Source organism: Cetorhinus maximus, chromosome 36 (genome assembly GCF_964194155.1).
Source record: "Cetorhinus maximus chromosome 36, sCetMax3.hap1.1, whole genome shotgun sequence".
In the NCBI taxonomy this organism is placed as follows: domain Eukaryota; kingdom Metazoa; phylum Chordata; class Chondrichthyes; order Lamniformes; family Cetorhinidae; genus Cetorhinus; species Cetorhinus maximus.
The window spans coordinates 6,295,831-6,319,855 of record NC_135914.1 but is presented as its reverse complement, the minus strand read 5'-3'; the positions used below and the strand labels follow the sequence as shown (position 1 = coordinate 6,319,855).

The 24,025-nt window shown below is 47.7% G+C and overlaps 1 protein-coding gene across 1 annotated transcript; it reads left to right on the top strand.

The window, feature by feature from the left end:
* The first annotated feature begins 670 nt into the window (after positions 1–670).
* On the top strand, positions 671–23,745 carry LOC144672254 (dual specificity protein kinase CLK2-like). The gene is made up of 13 exons (XM_078534091.1): positions 671–816; positions 2,207–2,370; positions 12,444–12,684; positions 14,720–14,813; positions 15,205–15,271; positions 15,753–15,869; positions 16,614–16,780; positions 17,034–17,128; positions 17,257–17,386; positions 19,702–19,784; positions 20,319–20,398; positions 20,796–20,886; positions 22,544–23,745. Exons 2-13 carry the CDS (start codon positions 2,207–2,209, stop codon positions 22,727–22,729), a joined length of 1,515 nt encoding a protein of 504 aa, XP_078390217.1. The 5' UTR covers positions 671–816; the 3' UTR covers positions 22,730–23,745.
* The last annotated feature ends 280 nt before the right edge of the window (positions 23,746–24,025 follow it).

Sequence of the window (24,025 nt, the reverse complement as noted above, 5' to 3'; positions counted from 1 at the left end):
GTAGGCCAGACTGGGTAAGGACAGCAGATTTCCTTCCCTAAAGGGACATTAGTGAACCAGATGGGTTTTTATGACAATGAGACCAGTTTTCAATTCCAAATTTATTAATTGTATTTAAATTCCACCAGCTGCTATAGTGAGATTTGAACCCATGTCCCCAGAGCATTCACTAGGGCCTCTGGATTATCAGCTTAGTGACATTACTACCACCACCACCCTCTATATAGTTGAAAAAGAGAGCATTGGGATGGATTCATTGAACAGCGCTTCTAAGAGATAGCACGGGCAGGATGGGCTGAATAGCTTCCAAGTGGGCGGGCAGAAGTAGCGGTCTGGTGCTGCGCATGCGCAGACGGGTGGGGGAGGGCGGTGGTAGTCACAGCGTTGGGGGCGGGGTTTGTCTCCTTACGTGACAAGGAAGGGGCGGGGTCTGTCTCCTTACGTGACAAGGAGGGGGCGGGGTCACGGGCATTGACGCCATCACTGGCAGGCGGCGGGGCTCGCAGCACGCCACACAAAGAGGGGGGGGGGGGTGGTCATGGGGTAGTGACGTCATCGCGTAGGGACGGTAGGTGGGGCTTGTCACGGCACAAAGAAGGGGCGTTGTGGTTGACGAGAAGGGGTCATCACGCGGGGGGCGGGGTTTGCGGCGGCGCGTCACAAAGAAGGGGCGTGGCCGCGCTGCCGTTGTGGAGGTTTTTTTCTAATTTCAACGTTGGAGACGGAGAGAGAGAGAGAGTGAAGTTTGCGGTCTGGAGAAATTCGGCAACCACGGATTTCTTGTGGGACAAGCACACTGGGCTGGCTGCGAAGACGGTAAGGGAAGGCTATCCCGGGGGATTAAGGCCCCCGATCCTGCGGCCGGGATTGGATTTTGTCCCCTCTCCAACAGGAGATCCGGGAGGGGGGAAAAAATTCAGCAGCCGTCAGGCGACAAGATGGCGGCTGCGCTGCCAAATGGCGGCGGCGCTCGACCGCCATTGAGAGGGAAAGCTGGAAAAAAAAACCCCCACACATCACATCACCGGCCCTTCCGAGCTCCTCAGCGCCCGCGGTCTGTCGGCTGCAAATGAAATGAGACTCTGGCCTTTTTCCCCCTAATTGAAAACATAAATGTTGCTGATGGAAGTGGGGGGAGGGGCGGTGCGGATGCGCCGACGCAGTGCATGCTGGGAGTTGTAGTCCAGCCTCTGGAGCCAGGTTCCCGGATGAGGAAGGAGGCTGGGTTGTTGACAGCCCCTTCCCCAGGTGCCAGTCTGGGTTTTGTCACTGCACTTTCCCCATCCCATTCATTTTACCACCAAGGCCGGTGTGGGGGAGGGGGCTCCCTGCCATGTCAGATGTTTTGAACTCATTCAGGCCACAGCTCCTGCATTCTTTCTGTTTCAGGTGACCCCACAACAAAGCTATACGGCCATGTGAGGTGAGGGCAGGAGAGAGCAGATACAGCCCATCTAATACACTGTCTGCTCAAATTCCAGGAAAGGAATAATTGCCGACTGCACACTGTGTGCGGTATAGGATTGCAAAAGCTGAGAGAGAGAGAGGGGGGGCCCATAGATTGTTGTGTGCTGTTGTCCTTCAGGGGTCAGCCACCCCTGCCAGTGACTCCAGTCCCAACTCTCTCTGTTTGATCTGAGGGTTCTGCGTCCCCCGGGCGAGTGTAGGTAAGTGTTAAATTCTGCCTCTTTGGTACCATCCAGCTCCCCATGAAGGGAACCAGTCACCTCTTCCTGTTCTGCATCAGGTGACTCCTGTCCAATGCCTGTGGTTTAACCGTACATGCCCAAAGGATACCTAGGGTCAGGTAGTGAATACTGCTTCCCCAGTGTTTGCCCACCAACTATTATATTAGTGAGCTAAGGATTAATTTATGAACCTTTTACTGCATTAAAGGTGGCCTAATGCAAGTTGTTTGTTTTCTGCCTGTGTTTTATTTGGAGTCTGCATAGTTTAATTTGTATTCATAAAAGCCTTATTCCGGACTGTGTCTAACAAAACATGAGCAATCTACAGTTTCTGAACTGCAAAGGCGACTTTTCCGAAAGGTTTTACGTTAAAGGCTGGCTGGGTCTGCTTCCTAAAGATAGGAACAGGAGGAGGCTATTCAACCCATCAAGCATGATTTGTTTTTCAGCCAGCTCATTGTGGCTCTGTACCTCGACTCTATTTGCCCACCACAAACAGAACTCCATTTCTTTTGCAGATGCCTCGTTTGAGGCGGTACCGTTCGTCAGAGCGGGAGAGCCGGGACAGTTACCACGATCGTTACAGGAGAAGCAGGCGTGGGAGACGGAGATCCCGGTCCCGTTCGAGGAGCAGTGATAGAGACAGGCGGCACAGGAATGAAAGTTACATCAGGTCCAGGAGGTTTGTAACATTTTTCCCTATTAACGAGAGAGCAGGAGACCAATGGGCCATTCATTTGAAGCTGAAATCTGTTTGCCAGTTGATGACTTGTCTTCCTGTCACTCTTGACAGGAGCAGTATAAATGTATGGGTGCACAGCTCCTTCTCCCTGTCACTGTATCAGGAGCTGTATAAATGTATGGGTGCACAGCTCCTCCTCACTCACTGTAACAGGAGCAGTATAAATGTATGGGTGCACAGCTCCTCCTCACTCACTGTAACAGGAGCAGTATAAATGTATGGGTGCACAGCTCCTTCTCCGTCACTGTAACAGGAGCAGTATAAATGTATGGATGCACAGCTCCTTCTCCCTGTCACTGTAACAGGAGCAGTATAAATGTATGGGTGCACAGCTCCTTCCTCCGTCACTAACAGGAGCAGTATAAATGCATGGGTGCACAGCTCCTTCCTCCGTCACTGTAACAGGAGCAGTATAAATGCATGGGTGCACAGCTCCTACTCACTGTCACTGTAACAGGAGCAGTATAAATGTATGGGTGCACAGCTCCTCCCTGTCACTGTAACAGGAGCAGTATAAATGCATGGGTGCACAGCTCCTACTCACTGTCACTGTAACAGGAGCAGTATAAATGTATGGGTGCACAGCTTCTTCTCCCTGTCACTAACAGGAGCAGTATAAATGTTATTTTTGATTATTCATTCATGGGATGTGGGCTTCGCTGGCTGGGCCAGCATTTATTGCTCATTCCTCATTGCCCTTGAGAAGGTGGTGATGAGCTGCCTTCTTGAACCGCTGCAGTCCATGCAGTGTAGGTACACCCACAGTGCTGTTAGGGAGGGAGTTCCAGGATTTTGACCCAGTGAAGGAACAGCCGATATATTTCCAAGTCAGGATGGTGAGTGGTTTGGAGGGGAACTTCCAGATGGTGGTGTTCCCATGTGTCTGCTGCCCTTGTCCTTCTAGATGGTAGTGGTTGTGAGTTTGGAAGGTACTATTGAAGGAGCCTAGGTGAAGTTCTGCAGCACACCTTGTAGATGGTACACACTGCTGCTACTGTGCGTTGGTGGTAGAGGGAGTGAATGTTGTAGATGTGGTGCCAATCAAGCGGCTGCTTTTTACTTGATGGTGTCAAGTTTCTTGAGTGTTTTGGGAGCTGCACTCCTCCAGGCAAATGGGGAGTATTTCATTCCACTCCTGACTTGTGCCTTGCAGATGGTGGACAGGCTTTGGGGAATCAAGAGGTGAGTTACTCGTTGCACGATTCCTAGCCTCTGCCTTGCTCTTGTAGCCACAGTATTTATATGGCTGGTCCAGTTCAGTTTCTGGTCAATGGTAAGCTCCAGGATGTTGATAGTGGCGTATTCAGCAATGGTAATGCGATTGAATGTCATGGGGCGATGGTTGGATTCTCTCTTGTTGGAGATGGTCATTGCCTGACACTTGTGTGGCATGAATGTTACTTGCCACTTGTCAGCCCGAGCCTGGACATTGTCCAGGTCTTACTGCATTTGGACATGGACTGCTTCAGTATCTGAGGAATCGTGAACGGTGCTGAACATTGTGCAATCATCAGCGAACATCCCCACTTCTGACCTTATGATGGAAGGAAGGTCATTGATGAAGCAGCTGAAGACGGTTGGGCTGAGGACACTACCCTGAGGAACTCCTGCAGTGATGTCCTGGAACTGAGATGACTGACCCCCAACAACCACAATCATCTTCCTTTGTGCTAGGTATGACTCCAACCAGCAGAGAGTTTTCCCCCTGATTCCCATTGACTCCAGTTTTGCTAGGGCTCCTTGATGCCACACTCTGTCAAATGCTGCCTTGATGTCGAGGGCAGTCACTCTAACCTCACCTCGTGAGTTCAGCTCTATTGTCCATGTTTGAACCAAGACTGTAATGAGGTCAGGAGCCGAGTGGCCCTGGCAGAACCCAAACTGGGCGTCAGTGAGCAGGTTATTGCTAAGCAAGTGCTGCTTCATAGCACTGTTGATGACCCCTTCCATCGCTTTACTGATGATCGGCAGTAGACTGATGGGACGGTATTTGATCGGGTTGGATTTGTCCTGCTTTTTGTGTACAGGACATACCTGGGCAATCTTCCACATAGCCGGGTAGATGCCAGTGTTGCAGCTCTACAGGAGCAGCTCGGATAAGGGTGCAGCACGTTCTGGAGCACAGCTCTTCAGTACTATTGCCAGAATATCGCCAGGGCCCATAGCCTTTGCAGTATCCAGTGTCTTCAGCCATTTCTTGATATCAAGTGGAGTGAATTGAATTGGCTGAGGACTGGCATGTGTGATGCTGGGGACCTCTGGAGGAGGCCGAGATGGATCATCCACTTGGCACTTCTGCCTGAAGATTGTAGCAAATACTTCAGCCTTATCTTTTGCACTGATGTGCTGAGCTCCTCCATCATTGAGGATGGGGATATTTGTGAAGCCTCCTCCTCCAGTGAGCTTTTTAATTGTCCACCACCATTCACAACTGGATGTGGCAGGACTGCAGAGCTTGGATCTGATCTGTTGGTTGTGGGATTGCTTAGCTCTGTCTATCACTTGCTGCTTATGCTGTTTGGCGCGCAAGTAGTCCTGTGTTATAGTTTCTCCAGGTTGACACCTCATTTTTAGGTATGCCTGGTGCTGCTCCTGGCATGTCCTTCTGCACTCTTCATTGAACCAGGGCTGATCCCCTGGCTTGATGATGATGTTAGAGTGGGGCAAATGCTGGGCCATGAGGTTACAGATTGTGTTTGAGTACAATTCTGCTGCTACTGATGGCCCACAGTGCCTCATGGATGCCCAGTCTTGAGTTGCTCGATCTGTTGGAAGTCGTTTAGCTCGGTGGTAGTGCCATGGAGGGTAGCCTCAATGTTAAGGCGGGACTACTTCTCCATGACTGTGAGGTGGTCACTCCTACCAACACTGTGATGGACAGATGCATCTGCGGCAGGCAGGTTGGTGAGGACGAGGTCAAGTATGTTTTTCCCTCTTGTTGGTTCCCTCACCACCTGCTGCAGACCCAGTCTAACAGATATGTCCTTTAGGACTCGGCCAGTGGTGGTGCTACTATGATGGACATTAAAGTCCCCCGCCCAGCGTACATTCTGTGCCCTTGCCACCCTCAGTACTTCCTCCGAGTGGTGTTCAATATGAATCATAAGCTGAGGGAGGGCGGTACATGGTAATCAGCAGGAGGTTTCCTTGCCCATGTTTGACCAGATACCACGAGACTTCATGGGATCCAGAGTCAATGTTGAGGACTCCCAGGGCAACTCCCTCCCGACTGTATACCATTGTGGCACCACCTCTGCTGGGTCTGTCCTGCCGGTGGGATAGGACATACCCAGGGATGGTGATGGTGGTGTCTGGGACATTATCTGTAAGGTATGGTTCTGTGAGGATGACTGTGTCAGGCTGTTGCTTGACTAGTCTGTGAGACAGCTCTCCCAATTTTGGCGCTTTCTCCCAGGGGTTATTAAGGAGGACTTTGCAGGGTGGACAGGGCTGAGTTTGCTGTTGTCATTTCTGGTGCCTAGGTCAATACCGGGTGGTCCGTCTGGTTTCATTCCTTTTTTGTGACTTTGTAGTGGTTTGTTACAACTGAGTGGCTTGCTAGGCCATTTCTGAGGGCATTTAAGAGTCAACTACATTGCTGAGAGTCTGGAGTCACATGTAGGCCAGACCAGGTAAGGACAACAGATTTCCTTCCCTAAAGGACATTAGTGAACCAGATGGGTTTTTACAACAATCATTTCATGGTCATCATTAGACGCTTAATTCCAGATTTTTATTGAATTCAAATTCCACCATCTGCTGCTGTGGGATTTGAACCCTGGGTCTGCTGCATTACTAGTCCAGTGACAATACCACTACGGCATCGTCACCCCCTGTTAGTGTGACAGTGAAAAGGTGCACAGCTCATTCTCCCTGCCACTGTAACAGGAGCAGTATAAATGTATGGGTGCACAGCTCCTTCTCCCTGTCACTGTAACAGGAGCAGTATAAATGTATGGGTGCACAGCTCCTCCTCCCTGTCACTGTAACAGGAGCAGTATAAATGTATGGGTGCACAGCTCCTTCTCCCTGTCACTGTAACAGGAGCAGTATAAATGTATGGGTGCACAGCTCCTTCTCCCTGTCACTGTAACAGGAGCAGTATAAATGTATGGGTGCACAGCTCCTTCTCCCTGTCACTGTAACAGGAGCAGTATAAATGTATGGGTGCACAGCTCCTACTCCCTGTCACTGTAACAGGAGCAGTATAAATGTATGGGTGCACAGCTCCTTCTCCCTGTCACTGTAACAGGAGCAGTATAAATGTATGGGTGCACAGCTCCTTCTCCCTGTCACTGTAACAGGAGCAGTATAAATGTATGGGTGCACAGCTCCTTCTCCCTGTCACTGTAACAGGAGCAGTATAAATGTATGGGTGCACAGCTCCTTCTCCCTGTCACTGTAACAGGAGCAGTATAAATGTATGGGTGCACAGCTTCTTCTCCCTGTCACTGTAACAGGAGCAGTATAAATGTATGGGTGCACAGCTCCTACTCCCTGTCACTGTAATAGGAGCAGTATAAATGTATGGGTGCACAGTTCCTTCTCCCTGTCACTGTAACAGGAGCAGTATAAATGTATGGGTGCACAGCTCCTTCTCGCTCACTGTAACAGGAGCAGTATAAATGTATGGGTGCACAGCTCCTTCTCCCTGTCACTGTAACAGGAGCAGTATAAATGTATGGGTGCACAGCTCCTTCTCCCTGTCACTGTAACAGGAGCAGTATAAATGTATGGGTGCACAGTTCCTTCTCCCTGTCACTGTAACAGGAGCAGTATAAATGTATGGGTGCACAGTTCCTTCTCCCTGTCACTGTAACAGGAGCAGTATAAATGTATGGGTGCACAGCTCCTTCTCACTCACTGTAACAGGAGCAGTATAAATGTATGGGTGCACAGCTCCTCCTCCCTGTCACTGTAACAGGAGCAATATAAATGTATGGGTGCACAGCTCCTTCTCACTCACTGTAACAGGAGCAGTATAAATGTATGGGTGCACAGCTCCTTCTCCCTGTCACTGTAACAGGAGCACTATAAATGTATGGGTGCACAGCTCCTTCTCACTCACTGTAACAGGAGCAGTATAAATGTATGGGTGCACAGCTCCTTCTCCCTGTCACTGTAATAGGAGCAGTATAAATGTATGGGTGCACAGCTCCTACTCACTGTCACTGTAACAGGAGCAGTATAAATGTATGGGTGCACAGCTCCTACTCCCTGTCACTGTAACAGGAGCAGTATAAATGTATGGGTGCACAGCTCCTACTCACTCACTGTAACAGGAGCAGTATAAATGTATGGGTGCACAGCTCCTCCTCCCTGTCACTGTAACAGGAGCAGTATAAATGTATGGGTGCACAGCTCCTCCTCCCTGTCACTGTAACAGGAGCAGTATAAATGTATGGGTGCACAGCTCCTCCTCCCTGTCACTGTAACAGGAGCAGTATAAATGTATGGGTGCACAGCTCCTCCTCACTCACTGTAACAGGAGCAGTATAAATGTATGGGTGCACAGCTCCTCCTCACTCACTGTAACAGGAGCAGTATAAATGTATGGGTGCGCAGCTCCTTCTCCCTGTCACTGTAACAGGAGCAGTATAAATGTATGGGTGCACAGCTCCTTCCTTAACCGAGGTTTCCCACCTACTGTGGTTGCCAGGGCCCTCAGCTGTGTGCAACCCACCTCCTGCACCTCTGCCCTCACACCTTCCTTTCCTTCCCAGAGCCCTGATACGGTTATCCTTGTCCTCACTTTTCAACCCACCAACCTCTGCATTGAAAGGATCATCCTCTGCCACCTCCAGCATGATGCCACCACCCAACACATCCCCTCACCCCCTTCCCTGTCAGCATTCCGTAGAGACCGTTCCCTCCCGGACACCTTGGTCCACTCCTCCATCACCCCCAACACCTCATCCCCTTCCCATAGCACCTTCCCATGCAATCGCAGAAGGTGTAACACCTGCCCCTTTACCTCCTCTCTCCTCACTGTCCAAGGGCCCAAACACTCCTTTCAGGTGAAGCAACTCTTCACTTGCACCTCCTTCAATTTAGTCTACTACATTCGCTGCTCCCAATGTGGTCTCCTCTACATCAGGGAACCCAAACGCAGACTGAGTGACCGCTTTGCGGAACACCTTCGGTCTGTCCGCAAGCATGACCCAGACCTCCCTGTCGCTTGCCATTTCAACACTCCACCCTGCTCTCATGCCCACATGTCCGTCCTTGGCCTGCTGCAATGTTCCAGTGGAGCTCAACGCAGACTGGAGGAACAGCACCTCATCTTCTGACTAGGCACTTTACAGCCTTCCGGACTGAATATTGAGTTCAACAACTTCAGACCATGAACTCTCCTCTAGCTTCACCCCTTTTTTTAATCCCTTTTTTCAATATTCATTTTTATTTTTCATCCACTTATTCATTGTTTTATCCACCACCCCCACCTTTTTATCCCGTTTTTGATCCCTTTTCCCCCACCACCACCCTCTTCCCCAACCCCATCCCCACAAGGGCCATCTGTTACTTGTTCATGTTCTTTTCAGAGTGCTTACCCTTGTCCTGCTATTATCACATTCTGCTTTTTCACCTTAATGCCACTATCAGCACCTCCTAACACTCCCTTTGTCCTTTTGTTCATGACATCTTTGTCAATCTCTCCTTCGCCCCCACCTATCGCTGACCTTCTATCCAGCTTCACCTGCTCCACCCCCCCCCTTAAACAGTATCAATTCCATCACATTTCTACTTCTCTGTAGCTCTGAAGAAGAGTCATACGGACTCAGTGTTAACTCTGTTTCTCTCTCCACAGATGTTGTCAGACCTGCTTGAGTTTTTCCAGCATTTTCTGTTTTTGTTTCAGATTTCCAGCATCCGTAATATTTTGCTTTTAGCTTGCAAGTAATCCTTGCTTAGTTTCTTCCTGATAAACCTGGAAATGACCGAACATTGATGTTAAAGCTAAGAGCTGCAACGTGAAATGTTTAATGGACACCCATAAACTTATTCGAACTTTGAACCAACAGTAGCTGATGTTCATTGTCACTGGCAGCTTGGGCTGGGTCTCGCTTTCCATGGTTGATAGGGGGTGTTTTTTATATTCTCTGTGTGGTAAGGTAAGCAGCACCCAGAGCCCATGGCACTGCAGAATGATGGTGTGTCATAAATTAAAATCTGCCAGCACATGACACTGGGTGAAAGGTGTTTTGTCAATCTCATCATTTTCAATAAAGGGGATTGATTTTTTAAAAATGCCCCTGTTAACAAAAGATAAGATTCTGTCATTTCTACTTGAGACCACACAATGTAATCCCAGTAGCTGAGTGGTATTTTAACTAATTGAGGATATGATCTGCATTATACTAGACACAATCAAGGTACATCAATCACTTCTGTTGTGTTTTATTGCTTGCAGGTTGCTTGAAGTAAGGGTTTCATTCAGATGTGCATGAAGCTCACTATGGAGATCTGAGCCTCGCTCATTCAGGTCCTCTGCTTTAATGTGTGTTGAAAGGGTAAAAATGGTTCACATTTTTCAGGCTCCAAGATAAAGAGACCTGAGCTGGGCCCTGATGATTAAAACGCTCAGTACTTCATATTCTCTTGCCTCAACTCTAACGAAACCTTTTGTTGGGACAGGAGGGTAACAATACCCTGAGAATGTTTTCGTGTAGAAATCAATTCTGTTGGTTTGAGTCCCCCCACCCCCCAGCCCTCATGCTTCAGAAAATCTGGTTAAATATTGCTTGCTGCTGCTCTGGAACATGAGGGGCCCACAGTCAAAGAGTGTAAACGGATTCACCTTTTGAAGCTCAAATCATCTTCAGCCTTGATCTGTAGCAAAGTCACAAAATCTTTAACTCTTTCCTCTTTTGCTTTAGGTTCAAGGAACCTTGCTGCAGAAGCATAGAGCAGAGCAAGCACTCCTAGGTTATGCAGATGGAGAGATTGTAACCCGGTCCCTCCTGCAGCCTTGGTTACCCTTGGATCATACAGAGGGAGAGACTGTAACCCAGTCCCCCTGCAGCCTCGAGTACCCCTGGGTTACTGAGAGACTGTAACCCAGTCCCCCTGCAGCCTCGAGTACCCCCTGGGTTACTGAGAGACTGTAACCCAGTCCCCCTGCAGCCTCGAGTACCCCCTGGGTTACTGAGAGACTGTAACCCAGTCCCCCTGCAGCCTCGAGTACCCCTGGGTTACTGAGAGACTGTAACCCAGTCCCCCTGCAGCCTCGAGTACCCCTGGGTTACTGAGAGACTGTAACCCAGTCCCCCTGCAGCCTCGAGCACCCCTGGGTTACTGAGAGACTGTAACCCAGTCCCCCTGCAGCCTCGAGTACCCCCTGGGTTACTGAGAGACTGTAACCCAGTCCCCCTGCAGCCTCGAGCACCCCTGGGTTACTGAGAGACTGTAACCCAGTCCCCCTGCAGCCTCGAGCACCCCTGGGTTACTGAGAGACTGTAACCCAGTCCCCCTGCAGCCTCGAGCACCCCCTGGGTTACTGAGAGACTGTAACCCAGTCCCCCTGCAGCCTCGAGCACCCCTGGGTTACTGAGAGACTGTAACCCAGTCCCCCTGCAGCCTCGAGTACCCCTGGGTTACTGAGAGACTGTAACCCAGTCCCCCTGCAGCCTCGAGTACCCCCTGGGTTACTGAGAGACTGTAACCCAGTCCCCCTGCAGCCTCGAGTACCCCTGGGTTACTGAGAGACTGTAACCCAGTCCCCCTGCAGCCTCGAGTACCCCTGGGTTACTGAGAGACTGTAAATCAGTCCCCCTGCAGCCTCGAGTACCCCCTGGGTTACTGAGAGACTGTAACCCAGTCCCCCTGCAGCCTCGAGTATCCCTGGGTTACTGAGAGACTGTAACCCAGTCCCCCTGCAGCCTCGAGCACCCCTGGGTTACTGAGAGACTGTAACCCAGTCCCCCTGCAGCCTCGAGCACCCCTGGGTTACTGAGAGACTGTAACCCAGTCCCCCTGCAGCCTCGAGTACCCCCTGGGTTACTGAGAGACTGTAAATCAGTCCCCCTGCAGCCTCGAGTACCCCCTGGGTTACTGAGAGACTGTAACCCAGTCCCCCTGCAGCCTCGAGTATCCCTGGGTTACTGAGAGACTGTAACCCAGTCCCCCTGCAGCCTCGAGCACCCCTGGGTTACTGAGAGACTGTAACCCAGTCCCCCTGCAGCCTCGAGCACCCCTGGGTTACTGAGAGACTGTAACCCAGTCCCCCTGCAGCCTCGAGTACCCCTGGGTTACTGAGAGACTGTAAATCAGTCCCCCTGCAGCCTCGAGTACCCCCTGGGTTACTGAGAGACTGTAACCCAGTCCCCCTGCAGCCTCGAGCACCCCTGGGTTACTGAGAGACTGTAACCCAGTCCCCCTGCAGCCTCGAGCACCCCTGGGTTACTGAGAGACTGTAACCCAGTCCCCCTGCAGCCTCGAGCACCCCTGGGTTACTGAGAGACTGTAACCCAGTCCCCCTGCAGCCTCGAGTACCCCTGGGTTACTGAGAGACTGTAACCCAGTCCCCCTGCAGCCTCGAGCACCCCTGGGTTACTGAGAGACTGTAAATCAGTCCCCCTGCAGCCTCGAGTACCCCTGGGTTACTGAGAGACTGTAAATCAGTCCCCCTGCAGCCTCGAGCACCCCTGGGTTACTGAGAGACTGTAACCCGGTTACCGAAGGACTTTAACGCAGCACCTCTGCAGCCAGTTGGGATTAAATTTTTGAGGAGCTCAAACTTGAGGCATTAGTGATGTGACCACTTGCACACTTGCAGCCGGGGCTGGTGAAATGTAACAGCTCACCTAACCATGAGCTACAGCTTCACCCAGCAGGTTTCTTCATTTTCTTCATAACTCAACCTGATTCTGTTGGACAGCATGTTACCAGCAGGGCTGTGGTTCAGCCAGTGCATCAGAATTTGAGAAGCCCTTCTGTGCTATTCTGGTTGTGTTTCTTGCTGCCACATTGTTAATCAGTTAATGCGTGTTTCTCCACTTCTTCCACCCCTTTAGCATAGAGAACTGTTCGTGCGACAGGCGACTGTACAATGAGAGGAGGTACTGTGACGCTTACAGGGGCAACTACAGCCGAGACCAGGGAGATGGCTACCATGAGTCGGACTACTGCTCTCGCAACTCGTACGACTACCGGCGTTCGCAGGACCGGGACAGGAGCTACAGGAGTCGGAAGAGCAGCAGACGTAAGCACAAACGGCGGCGCCACAGAAGCAGGTCATATAGCCGTTCCTCCTCGGTGAGTACACCCACCTCTCTATTAGTATGTCAATAGCTTTTCCTTTACAGCCCACAGGATTTGGTAAGTAAAGCCATTTTTATTCTGCTTTTTTTAATGGTTGTGTGGACTGTTTTAAGGTGGAACACTCACACATCCCCACAAGTTTGGTGTCATCCTTCTGTTTGTTGTCTCTTGGAAAGCTGTAACCTAGAATGTGGCTATCCAGGCAACTCTTTCATTGCTCTTTCTTTGATCTGCCTTGTACAGTGAGCACATGTATTTACAGTAGATTGCTTTTTGGTGGCAGGGAGGCTGCTGTGGTTCCGCTTTCCGTGACCCGCCACCCAGCAGCTGCCAAGGAAGGCACTAGGATTGCTCTCGGTCTGAGGGGCAGGGTGGAGGGGGGGCTGTGTAAATTTACCTCATAGCCACTGTTATTCGTTGTGACCAGGCAGCGGAATAGGTAAGACCTGGTAGCTGGCTGACTGACTGCTCACTTTCTTGGCCTGTGTGCAGAGTGGGAAGGAAATTGAAATTTCTGGGAGAGTGCTGCGCTGAGAGGGGCTCTTCTCCCTACCCCGCCCCGTCTCCTGATTTGTTTCGTGGCGTGTGGACCTCTCCATCACCACAGTCAGCGTCCACTCTTAACATGTGCTTGAAGTGGGAGTAACTGGAGCCTCTTCCCTAGTCTTTCTCGCATCTTCCTTCTCCTCTTGTCCCAAATGTCATGGAGCTGTTGACCAGGTCAAACTCCACCGTGGGGCTGGGCTGGGGGTGGGAGAGTGGGCTGAGGGATGGAATGGAACCTAGTGACCACTTGGTTTGGAGCCAGACATTCACTCTCTCCCACTATTTCTGAACGGAATGAAGTCTTTTTTTTTGTATTTTTTCTCTCTCCTCCCCCTTCCCCTCCTTTCTGTTGAAATGCTGTTATTTCCCTCCACTGCCTGCCCTAACCTTCTGTTGTTTCACACACTTAGTCAATGTGCTGAGAAGAACTAGGTTTTTTTGACAAAGCTGACCACGTGCGGTAGAAATGATCATGAAAAGGAGAGAATTTAACAATGTGTTGAGTGTTCCTGTGTATGTGTGTGTGTGTCTGTGTGTGTGTGTGTGTGGCTGGCTGCTTGTGTTAAGATAGGAGTTGAGTTTAGTCTTAACATCTGGAATATAAGAATGGAAAGTAATGCATTGAACAGTACAAGTGACTATAATGCAGAGTGAGAGTTTTTTTTATAGGAAAGGGGTTGCAGTGATATTACGCTTTATTTTTTATAAATTTGACTAACTGCAACAGCGATTAAATTGACACCGAGCTGGCCAACCCGTTTTGCTAAAATGCAAAGTTTGCTCTGTCACGCACTCGGAACATCAGCCACTTGTAGGCATTTGACACTGGCCAGCACGCACTGTGCAGCCCAGGGGGTGGCTGTGGCTGCTTGCTTCGTGTGTTTCTAGTTGCTGTGCTCTAACCCGGTGTGCTGGGGGCTAGTAGTGACTGTTAATGATGGTGCTTGTCCTTGCTGTGGAACTCCATCTGATGAGAAGGGTGACAGGAGAGTTTATTCCGTAATGTTTACACTCCCATTTTTAAAAAAAATAGTATCACTGCAACTCAACTGGGAAAATTTTAATTGAATCTATTAAATTAATTGCATTAAAACTGATTTATTGGGAGCAGTGGTTAGAAATTTACTTTGTAAATTAAATCTTGCTAAACTGTATTGGATGGGGTGGGAAGGTGTAGGTGGGGTTTTGAAATGTTTATTTTTTCATTTTCTGAGTTAGTACTGTGTATCTTGACATGTTCCCTTGCAATATCCCTATCGTTATATATCCTATGTGGGCGAATGATTTGCCTGGAATCTTGACAATCTGGCAATCGACCACTCCATCGCTGCCCCCCTTCTTCTCTACAATGCGAAAACCCCAAACCATCCAATGTGGCTGCTGGTTTGAAAATGTCTCTCTCCAATTGGCTTGGATGATGGTTTGATGGGCGCCTGTGTGTGTTGCTGTCACCGCCCTGGCATCGGGGATTCTGCGTACACAGCGGAGTCATCAGAGCAGCAGAAGGGCCAAGAGTGTGGAAGATGACAACGAGGGCCACCTGATCTATCGCAACGGCGACTGGCTACAAGAACGATGTACAAGCTTAAATCGTAACTTCATTTAGCTCTATAGTTAAGATCCCGAAAAAAAAAAAAGTTGCAGACCTCTCATTGCTGTTTTTTTATTTTCTAATTCCCTTCCTCCTCCTCCTGCTTTTGTTTTTATTTGTTTATACTTGTTATAATTTATCCTAAATGCAGGAAAATAATATTGTACAGAAATCTTGTTTTCTCAGCAGATGGTGTTATATGCTTTCTGCTTCAGACATGTGCCTTACTTGTACTGACAAGTGAAAAAAAACCTGTATAATGAGATGAGGCTTTGTAATTTACCTTCAAACTGATTGACTGTGATCTTTTTAAACGTTGTCTTCGTTCAGTCCCATTCAAGAGGCTCATTTCATCTCCTTTCTTCTTCCCTTGATAGATGAAATTGTTAACACTTTAGGTGAAGGAACCTTTGGGAAAGTCGTACAGTGCATTGACCACCGAAGGTATGTTGACTACACGTGACTCTTTCCTTTCTTCCACCTGTTCCTTGATATGTCGCCTTGTTGAGTTAGTTGTGTAAAACCTCGCCTCATGCAAGCCAGAAGGTCAGGCATTCAGGTGCTGACCTGTGTAAGGTTTGCTGGTCTCATCCAGCATGACAAGTGGGGGGATGCTGTGAATGGTCTCGAGACCCTCACCCCTTCTCCTTTCCTCTGACCACTGTGCAGTGCACCTCTCCCCGGCTTGAATGTGTGTGTTTGTTCTGGGAGGAGAGCAAAATGCAAGTTAAAGTGAATGCCAATTATTACATATAGTCTACAGTGCAGTAACAAGCCATTCAGCACATCTGGTCCATGTGTTTGTGCTGCAAATGAGCTTTCTCACCTCCACTCCCTATCAACAGGTGTAGAAAGATCTGTTTGTTGAACTGATATCTGATGTTGAAATGTAGCTAGAGAGGTGATGGCTTCATTTCCTCCACAGGAGTGGTTCACGGGTGGCTCTTAAAATAATTAAGAATGTGGAAAAGTACAGAGAAGCTGCCCGGCTAGAAATTAATGTACTGGAGAAAATCAATGAGAAGGATCCAGAAAACAAATTGTAAGTAACTTTACTACCTTTGTAAAAATGACAATTGTCTTTCCAAATCCCATATCCTTTTAACAGTGACATGGCTGCAGTGTAACTGTGATGAGAATCTCAATATCTCATCATGCGGGGAGTCTAGCTCATTTCAGTCCTAGGTTCAATAAAGAAGATAGTTAGGGGAGAAGGTGGATTTATTTTTTCATTGGTTCATGTGGGCGTCCCTGGCTAGGCCAGCATTTATTGCCCATCCCTAATTGCCCTTGCTCAGAAGGCATTTGCGAATCAACCACATTGCTGTGGGTCTGGAGGAGTCACATGTAGGCCAGAGCGGGCAGATTCCCTTCCCGAAAGGACGTTAGTGAGCCAGGTGAGTTTTTACGACAATCGGCAATGGTTTCATGGTCATCACTAGACTTTTAATTCCAGATTTTTATTGGATTCAAATTTCACCATCTGCCGTGGTGGGATTCGAACCCAGGTCCCCAGAGCGTAGGGTAATGATCTCTGGATTACCAATCCACTATGCCACCGCCTCCCAGTACAACTGTTGCTCATTGAGGCAAGGGACCAAGCAGAGCCTTGAGGGAGGTTATGGAGATTTGCAATAGCCACAGGGCAGAATGAGGCAGATTGTCTGCTGAGATATCCTTACCCTCAAGAAGATTGGCAGAACCCAGTGTGGGTATTAAATGGGCACTTGTGTAGTTGTAGTGCATTGTGTATCTAAAGCCTATTCTTTCTCTCTCTCCCTTTCAGTCAATGTGTACAGATGTTCGATTGGTTTGATTACCATGGCCATATATGTATATCTTTTGAATTACTTGGCCAGAGCACCTTTGATTTCTTGAAGGATAACAATTATACGCCATATCCTATTCACCAAGTGAGACACATGGCCTTTCAGACTTGCCATGCAGTTAACTGTGAGTATCGTTTTGATTAACTGGTGGGGTACCTCGTGTGTAAATAACCCATTAATGGTGACATTTTTGTTAACTGTTTAAAGCAGATATTATAGCCTATTTCCTGCAGTAGAAGCTCGTTTCTTAAAGCTTTCCCCAAACGATTTTGTGTAGCCAGCACAGTGGAATGTTATTGCCGGCCGGTCTGTTGTCTAATTGTTAGATAGTGGCCTGTGTTGTTGCCTAATCTTGTCTTTTTATCCCTTTTTAACAGTTTTACATGACAACAAGCTCACTCACACCGATTTAAAGCCAGAGAACATTCTTTTTGTAAATTCCGACTATGAAGTTGTGTGTAATGTGGAAAAGGTATGTGTAAACACTGGGACTTCAAACAGTCACTTGTTCCTGTGTATCTCTCATGCATTATCTCCCATGCAGCTGGCTAAATGATGAGATTTAAAAGCTGTTGATTTTCTCCATTTTCCCGCTTTTAGAAGCGTGAAGAGCGAGTGGTTAAAAACACAGCGACCAGAGTTGTAGACTTTGGCAGTGCCACCTTTGACCATGAGCATCACAGCACTATAGTCTCCACAAGACACTATAGAGCACCAGAAGTCATATTAGGTGAGTATTGCATATTTTAGTCCCACTCTGTTGTAGATAAAAATAAACTTGGTACAAGAACTTAAAGGCCTGGGAGCAAATCACTTGATTCTGATAACCAGTGATTGGGGGGAAGTGGTTCAGAGGAAGAACACAGGAATTAGGAGCAGGAGTAGGCCATTCGGCCCTTCGAGTTACTCCACCATCCAATAAGATTATGATTGATCTGGTTGTGGCCTCAACCCAACTTTCTTGTCTGCCCCATAAACCTTGACTCCCTTGTCAATCAAAAAACTATCCAACTCAGCCTTGAATACATTCAATGACCCAACCTCCAGTATTCTCTGTGGAAAACAATTCCACAGACTAATGACCCTCTGAGAGAAAAAAATTCTTATCTCGGTCTTAAAAGGGACCTATGTCACCTAGTTCTAAACTCTTCCCCCCAACAGGGTTAAACATTCTCTCAGCACTCACCCTGTCAAGCACCCTCAGGATCTTTTATATTTCAATAAGATCACCTCTCCTTCTTCTAAACTCCAGTGTTTACAGGCCTAACCTGCTCACCTTTCATAGGACCCTCATAAGGTACCCCTTCATCCCAGGAATCAGTCGAGTGAATCTTTTCTGAGCGGCTTCTAAAGCCCTGTACAGCTGGAGCAACACTTCCCTACTTTTATATTCGATTGCCCTTGTAATAAAGGCTAATATTCCATTAGCCTTCCTAACCATCTGCTGTACCTGCATACTAACATTTGGTGATTAGTAATTAGTGACCAGTACATCCAGATCCCTCTGTACCATCGGGTTCTGCTCTTCTATTCTTCCTCCCAAAGTGGACAAGTTCACATTTTCCCACATTATACTCCATCTGCCAAATTTTTACCCATTCATCATCAAATTTAGCTACCATACAGTCAGCCCCTTCGTCCAAGTCATTGATATGGATTGTAAGTAGTTGAGGCCCCGGCACTGATCCCTGTGGCACTCCACTAGTTACAATTTGCCAACCCGAAAATGGCCCATTTGTGCCTACTCTCTGTTTCTTGTTAGCTAACTGATCCCCTATCCATGCTAATATGTTACTCCCTACACCATGAGCTCTTATTTTGTGAATTAACCTTTTGATGTGGCACCTTATCAAATGCCTTTTGGAAATCCAAGTATACCACATCTACCAGTTCCCCTTTATCAACCTTGCTTGTTACTTTCTCTAAGAACTCTAATAAATTAGTCGAACACTATTATCCTTTCACAAAACCATATTGACTCTGCCTGACTGTATTATGATGTTCTGAATGTCCTGCTTTAATAATGGGTTCTAGCATTTCCCCTGTGACTAACTGGCCTATTGCTTCCTGTTCTCTTCCTCCCTCCTTTCATGAATAAAGGTGGTACAGTTGTGATTTTCCAATCCACTGGCACCTTCCCAGAATCTAGGGAATTTTGGAAGATTACATGCAATGCACCCACTATCTCTACAGCCACTTCTTTTAAGACCCTAAGATGCAAGCCATTGGGTCCAGTGGACTTGTCAGCCGTTAGCTCCAACAGTTTTACTGGTACCTTCTCCCTAGTGATTGTGATTGTTTAAGTTCCTCGCTCCCTTTTACCTCCTAATTTTCAAGTATTCTTGGGCAGTTTTTGTGTCTTCTACTGTGAAGATAGACACCAAATACCTGTTCAATGCTTCCACCACTTCCTTGTTAATTCCCCAGTCTTGCCCTCTAAGGCAGCAAAGTTACAATAGTTACTCTTTTCTTTTTTAAATACTTGTGTTACTATCTGTTTTTATATTTCTAGTTAGCTTTCTCTCATTTTCTAGTTTCTCCCTCCTATTTTTGTCATTCTTGGCTGGTTGATAAAATCTGTCCAGTCTTCTGACTTACATGAATTTTCACAGTATTGTAGGCTTTTTCTTTCAATTTGATACTTTCCTTAACTTTCTTAGTTAGCCACGGAAAGTGCATCCTTCTAAAGGGCCTTTCTTTCTTGATAGAATATAGCTTGGCTGAGAGTTATGAAGTATCTCCTTAAATGCTTCTACTGTTTTACATTTTAACATATTTTCTCAGTTCACTTTAGCCAACTCTGTCTTTATCCCTTTGTAATTGCCTTTATTTAATTTTCTCACACTCAAACTGAATGTGAAATTCTACCATGTTATGATGACTGTTGTCTAGAGGCTCCTTTACCTTGGGATCATTCATTAATCCCTGTTTTGGGGTAGGGGGTGGGCTGGAGCAAAGGGAGCCAGCTTAACTTCTTAAATGTGAGGATATATTTCTGACCAGCTTCACTCAGTCTGTATCTAACAAATGCTGCTCCTTTTCCAGAGCTTGGGTGGTCCCAGCCATGTGACGTGTGGAGCATAGGCTGTATCATTTTTGAATATTACCTCGGCTTTACACTTTTCCAGGTAGGTTTGTGCTGAATTTGACCCAGTCCACTTGAGTGCATGGTTCCTAGGTGATCTAATCTGTAAAAATTATTCTTGGTGCTAACCAGAGGTTGGGGGGGTGGTGGGACAGATGGGAAATGTAATTCTGTTGGTTTGTATTGCCATAAACATGACCAGAACAAGAGAATGGCAGTTCACAAGCCCCTCATGAAATATTATTGCCCAGCCTGATACAATGCTGAGACATATGCCTGAAAGTTTGAGTTAGCTGATCTCTGCCCTAGGGGGCCATTGGTGGTCTTGGCTAAGGAGAAGGGGTGGGCTGGAGGACATTATCCAGGATCTTTGCTGCTGCTTTGAAATGACGTTTGTGAATGTCAGCTGAGGATAGAGTTTAGGATAGGCTGTTTTTTCTCATCTCCATTCCACTAGCATTCAATTGTCTAGACCAACGTGAACTATTGCCTGCTTGCAGGAAAACCTACTGTGTTAAAGTTTCTCAAAAATCCCATTACTGGGGAGAGATGTAAGATTTTTATCTACTCTTTGCAGACTCATGACAATCGAGAGCATTTGGCCATGATGGAAAGAATCCTTGGTCCAATCCCTGCACGAATGATCAGAAAGACCAGGTGGGAGCTAGTTGTGTGGTATTCTAGCGTCTTTATGGAGTTCTGTGATTATTGACCTAAATAGGCTGGGGACAGTTATGATCCTTTCTTTCTTCAAGCATGTCTGTATTCGGGGCAAAAGCAGAATCAGTGGGGGGGGGTGGTGCCTGCAGAGGGCTGTGGAGGGGAGGAGGTTGGTTCCTGTGGTTGGTATCGTGGGAGGGATGGGGTCTTGTGCCGTGAATCGGAGGAGGGGGGAGGGGTGGGTCTTTTATGGTTTGTATCGTGGTGAGGAGGGGTTGGAGGGAGGGATCCTGTGGCATGTGACCGAGGGGCAGCATGGCATGTACTTTAAACAAAAACTGAGTTGCCTCAATTTGCCCAATTAAAATGCGCATTGACATTTTACCTTTAACAGAAAACAGAAGTATTTCTATCATGGCCGCTTGGATTGGGATGAAAGCAGTTCTGCTGGAAGATATGTCAGAGATAACTGCAAACCATTGAAAGTAAGATTATTGTGCTTGCTGGGCTGAAATCTCTGGTTTTGTGAAGGATTAAGTCTCCAGGCGTGTTTCCTGTATGACCCCAGCCCCACCGCCCCTGCAATTGCAGTCAGCAATTCCTCGTTATTCTGTCTGCCCCTCTATAAGATCATCCATCTCTGCCCCTGCCTCAGTCCCCTCTGCTACTGAAACCGTCATCCGTGCTTTTGTGGCCCCCATACTCAACTATCCCAATTCTCCTTTAGCAGGACCTCCCATCTTCCACTCTCCGTCACCTTCAGTTCATTCAAAATTCTTCTGCCTTTATCCCAACTCCTGTTCACCTATCATCCCCACTGTGCTTGCTGACCTACATTGGCTCTTCGTCTGAATGTTTCAGTCTTAAAATTCTCAACCTTATGTTCAAACCCCTCCACGATCCCGTGTTCCTCCCTATCTCTAACCTCCTATAAACCCCACAGGGTTTGTACTGCCTTCAGATTCTGACCCTTTGTGTCTCCTCCACCATCGGTGGTCGTGTTGTCAGCCACCAGGGCCTTGAGCTCTGGAATCTTCTCCCTAAACCTTTCTATCTCACTCCCAGCTCTTTGACCAAGTGCTTGCTGACCTGTGCTCATAGTTCCTCCTTTGGGTCAGTGTCAGTTTTTCCGGTGATCCTATTCTCAAATGCACTTTGGAACATTTTGCTATGTTAAAGGAAATTATACTCATGAGAATTGTCGTACTGCCTTCAGGCCTGTCCCACCAACATAATTCACTTAGACCATGTACCTGGATTCCATTTTACCACCATTGTCCCTGTCTAATCAAAATCTGCTGACCTTATGTTCGGTTGATCCGGAGTCCATCCACAGATTTTTTTTTTGGGTGGTTGGGGGGGAGGAACCGCAATGTGGAAAAAAAAACACAGCCAAAGCAAGTGTTTTACCACCGCGCACGTCGCTAGATTGAAAGCAAGCAGATTCACCCTTTCAATGCCAAATGTATCTTCAAACCTGCACGTTTGTTAACTGCTCAAAATGATTTTTCTCCTCGACTTGGGTGTGGCCTTGCAATAAAACGGTATCCCCTTGCCCTGGAGTGCCCATCAGAAGAAATAACTCTTCTGTATCCTTGCTACCCTTTTATCATTTTCAAGACCTTGATTAGATCATCCCAACGTCTTGGAAATTCTAGGGGAAACAAGTCAAGTTTAGTCAGTCAGTCTGTCCTCAGTAGCTTCTAGGCCCCACTGTATTTTTTCTCTGATTATTGGGGAAGCTGGGGATTTTAACCATTCAGTTAATGGTCCGGGTTAGACTTTGGGGGTCTCCGGTTTAATGGTCTGGGCTGGGGTTTGGGGGTTTTTGGGTTGTGGTCGAGTGTCCTGTTTAACACTTGGTTTTTAACAAGTGGTACACCGATGAGGAAGGGGTAGCTCCTGAAAGAAGCTGTGAAGCTGAGCATGGTCAGTGCAGGCAGGTCGAGGGGGGGAAATATTTATTGGAGTTATTCTATTTCAGCCGTGTGCCTCTTAACAGCTTCTGCCCTTGGCAGACGCCAGTGAGGGTTGAACATGTCGAGGGAACGGGACAGTCCAGTGAGCGATAGGAAGAATAAGGTGGTTTTTCTCTCAAACTGTGTTGCAAATTAACAGCTGTGTCGTTCTGTTCTTGTTTAGCGATACATTATTGCAGAGAGCGAGGAACACTGCCAGCTTTTTGATTTGATCGAGCGAATGTTGGAGTACGAACCATCCAAAAGGATAACTCTGGCAGACTGCCTGCGGCATCCTTACTTTGACTGTCTCAAAACTGAACAGAAAAACACAAAAGGCTGGGACTCCAATCGAGATATCAGTAGATGACATAAAGCTGGGCTGGGGACTATTGGGGGGAGGGGGAAGAGAGAAGAACCTTTATTTTGTTTGGCCTAACTTATTCCTTCCAACTGCTGCCCCCAGTCTTCCTGGGCAGCCATCTTCTCAACGGATCCTTGACCCATGGAAACCAGAGTTTAGAAAATTCCGGTGATCAGTAATGAAGCTGCTGACTATGATCAATCTGTTGAAAAGCGTAGAGCCGCTGAGCTCCCTTGCTGGCTTCCTTTTTGTGTTCACTGTTTGTGTCTGTGGATCTCGACTTTGACCAGAGGTGGATGCCTGTGTTCCGCTCGTGGAGAGTTACACGGAGAAGCAGCAGCTTAAAGACAACTGACATGACTGGATGCCTTTGCAGTCAACCTGGTGGTGGGATGGGGTTGGACTGCGCGTGTAATCTGCTTCATTCTTTCTACCGCGCCATCTGCGTGGTAGCTTTAGAAACCAAGGCACTCCTGACTTTGAGGCGGCTGTTTACACTGACTTCCCTGCTGGTTTGGCTCGAGCAGGGCATTGAGCATCAAATGGAACATTCTTTCCCTCTCTTCCCCCCCTCCCCCGCCCCCCACCCCCCAGCACAGAAATCATTGAACAGTGGAAGGGACTTTTGTACCATGTGATGTACACTGCAATGCCAGGACTTTTCATCCTGCTGAACTGTCATTGTCAGAATTCAGCATTTCCACTGTGTTTACCATCCACCCACCGTCTGCTGTAAATATGATCTCAATGGGAGTCTTGTGCTCGTTTACTTGGAAATTTGCCATGACAGTAAACTCTGGATTGTAAATCTTATTTTCTACCCCCCCTTCCGCACCACCCACCCCTTGCCCCACCCACCCCCACATGTTTACAAGAATTCAGCAGCTGTGTTTATGTAGATTATTGGACTGGGAGGATGTTACAGGGAAGGGTTGGGCACTTTTTGTGATGGTTTAAAATAGGTTTATCTGATATCTGCTTTACCATCAGTGTTTTTATAATAAAAGCTTTGTATTGTCTAAGTGAAGCCGATGTGCATATACAGTCCAGATCCGGGAATCGAGTTGGTGAATCAGCAGACCCTGAGGCACTGTCCCTCCCTCTGTCTTTAACGTGCCTGCCATATAAATCATCTGTCGAGGGAGGAGCGGGGTCCTTACCAGGAGAATGAACCACATGGGCAGACACGTGAAAACCTACCTCACAGAACTGGCGGCTGCTGGTGAAGATAAAAAGATGAAATAGCTGGAGGGAATTGGAAAAGATGCATGTTAATATGTGATGCTTGTTAAATGGACCTCA

Coding starts and splice junctions, on each gene's coding strand:
- LOC144672254 (XM_078534091.1), top strand. CDS start 2,207: ATGCCTCGTTTGAGGCGGTACCGTTCGTCAGAGCGGGAGAGCCGGGAC. Junction 12,685..14,719: donor CATATAGCCGTTCCTCCTCG/GTGAGTACACCC, acceptor CTGCGTACACAG/CGGAGTCATCAGAGCAGCAG. Junction 16,781..17,033: donor GACTTGCCATGCAGTTAACT/GTGAGTATCGTT, acceptor CCTTTTTAACAG/TTTTACATGACAACAAGCTC.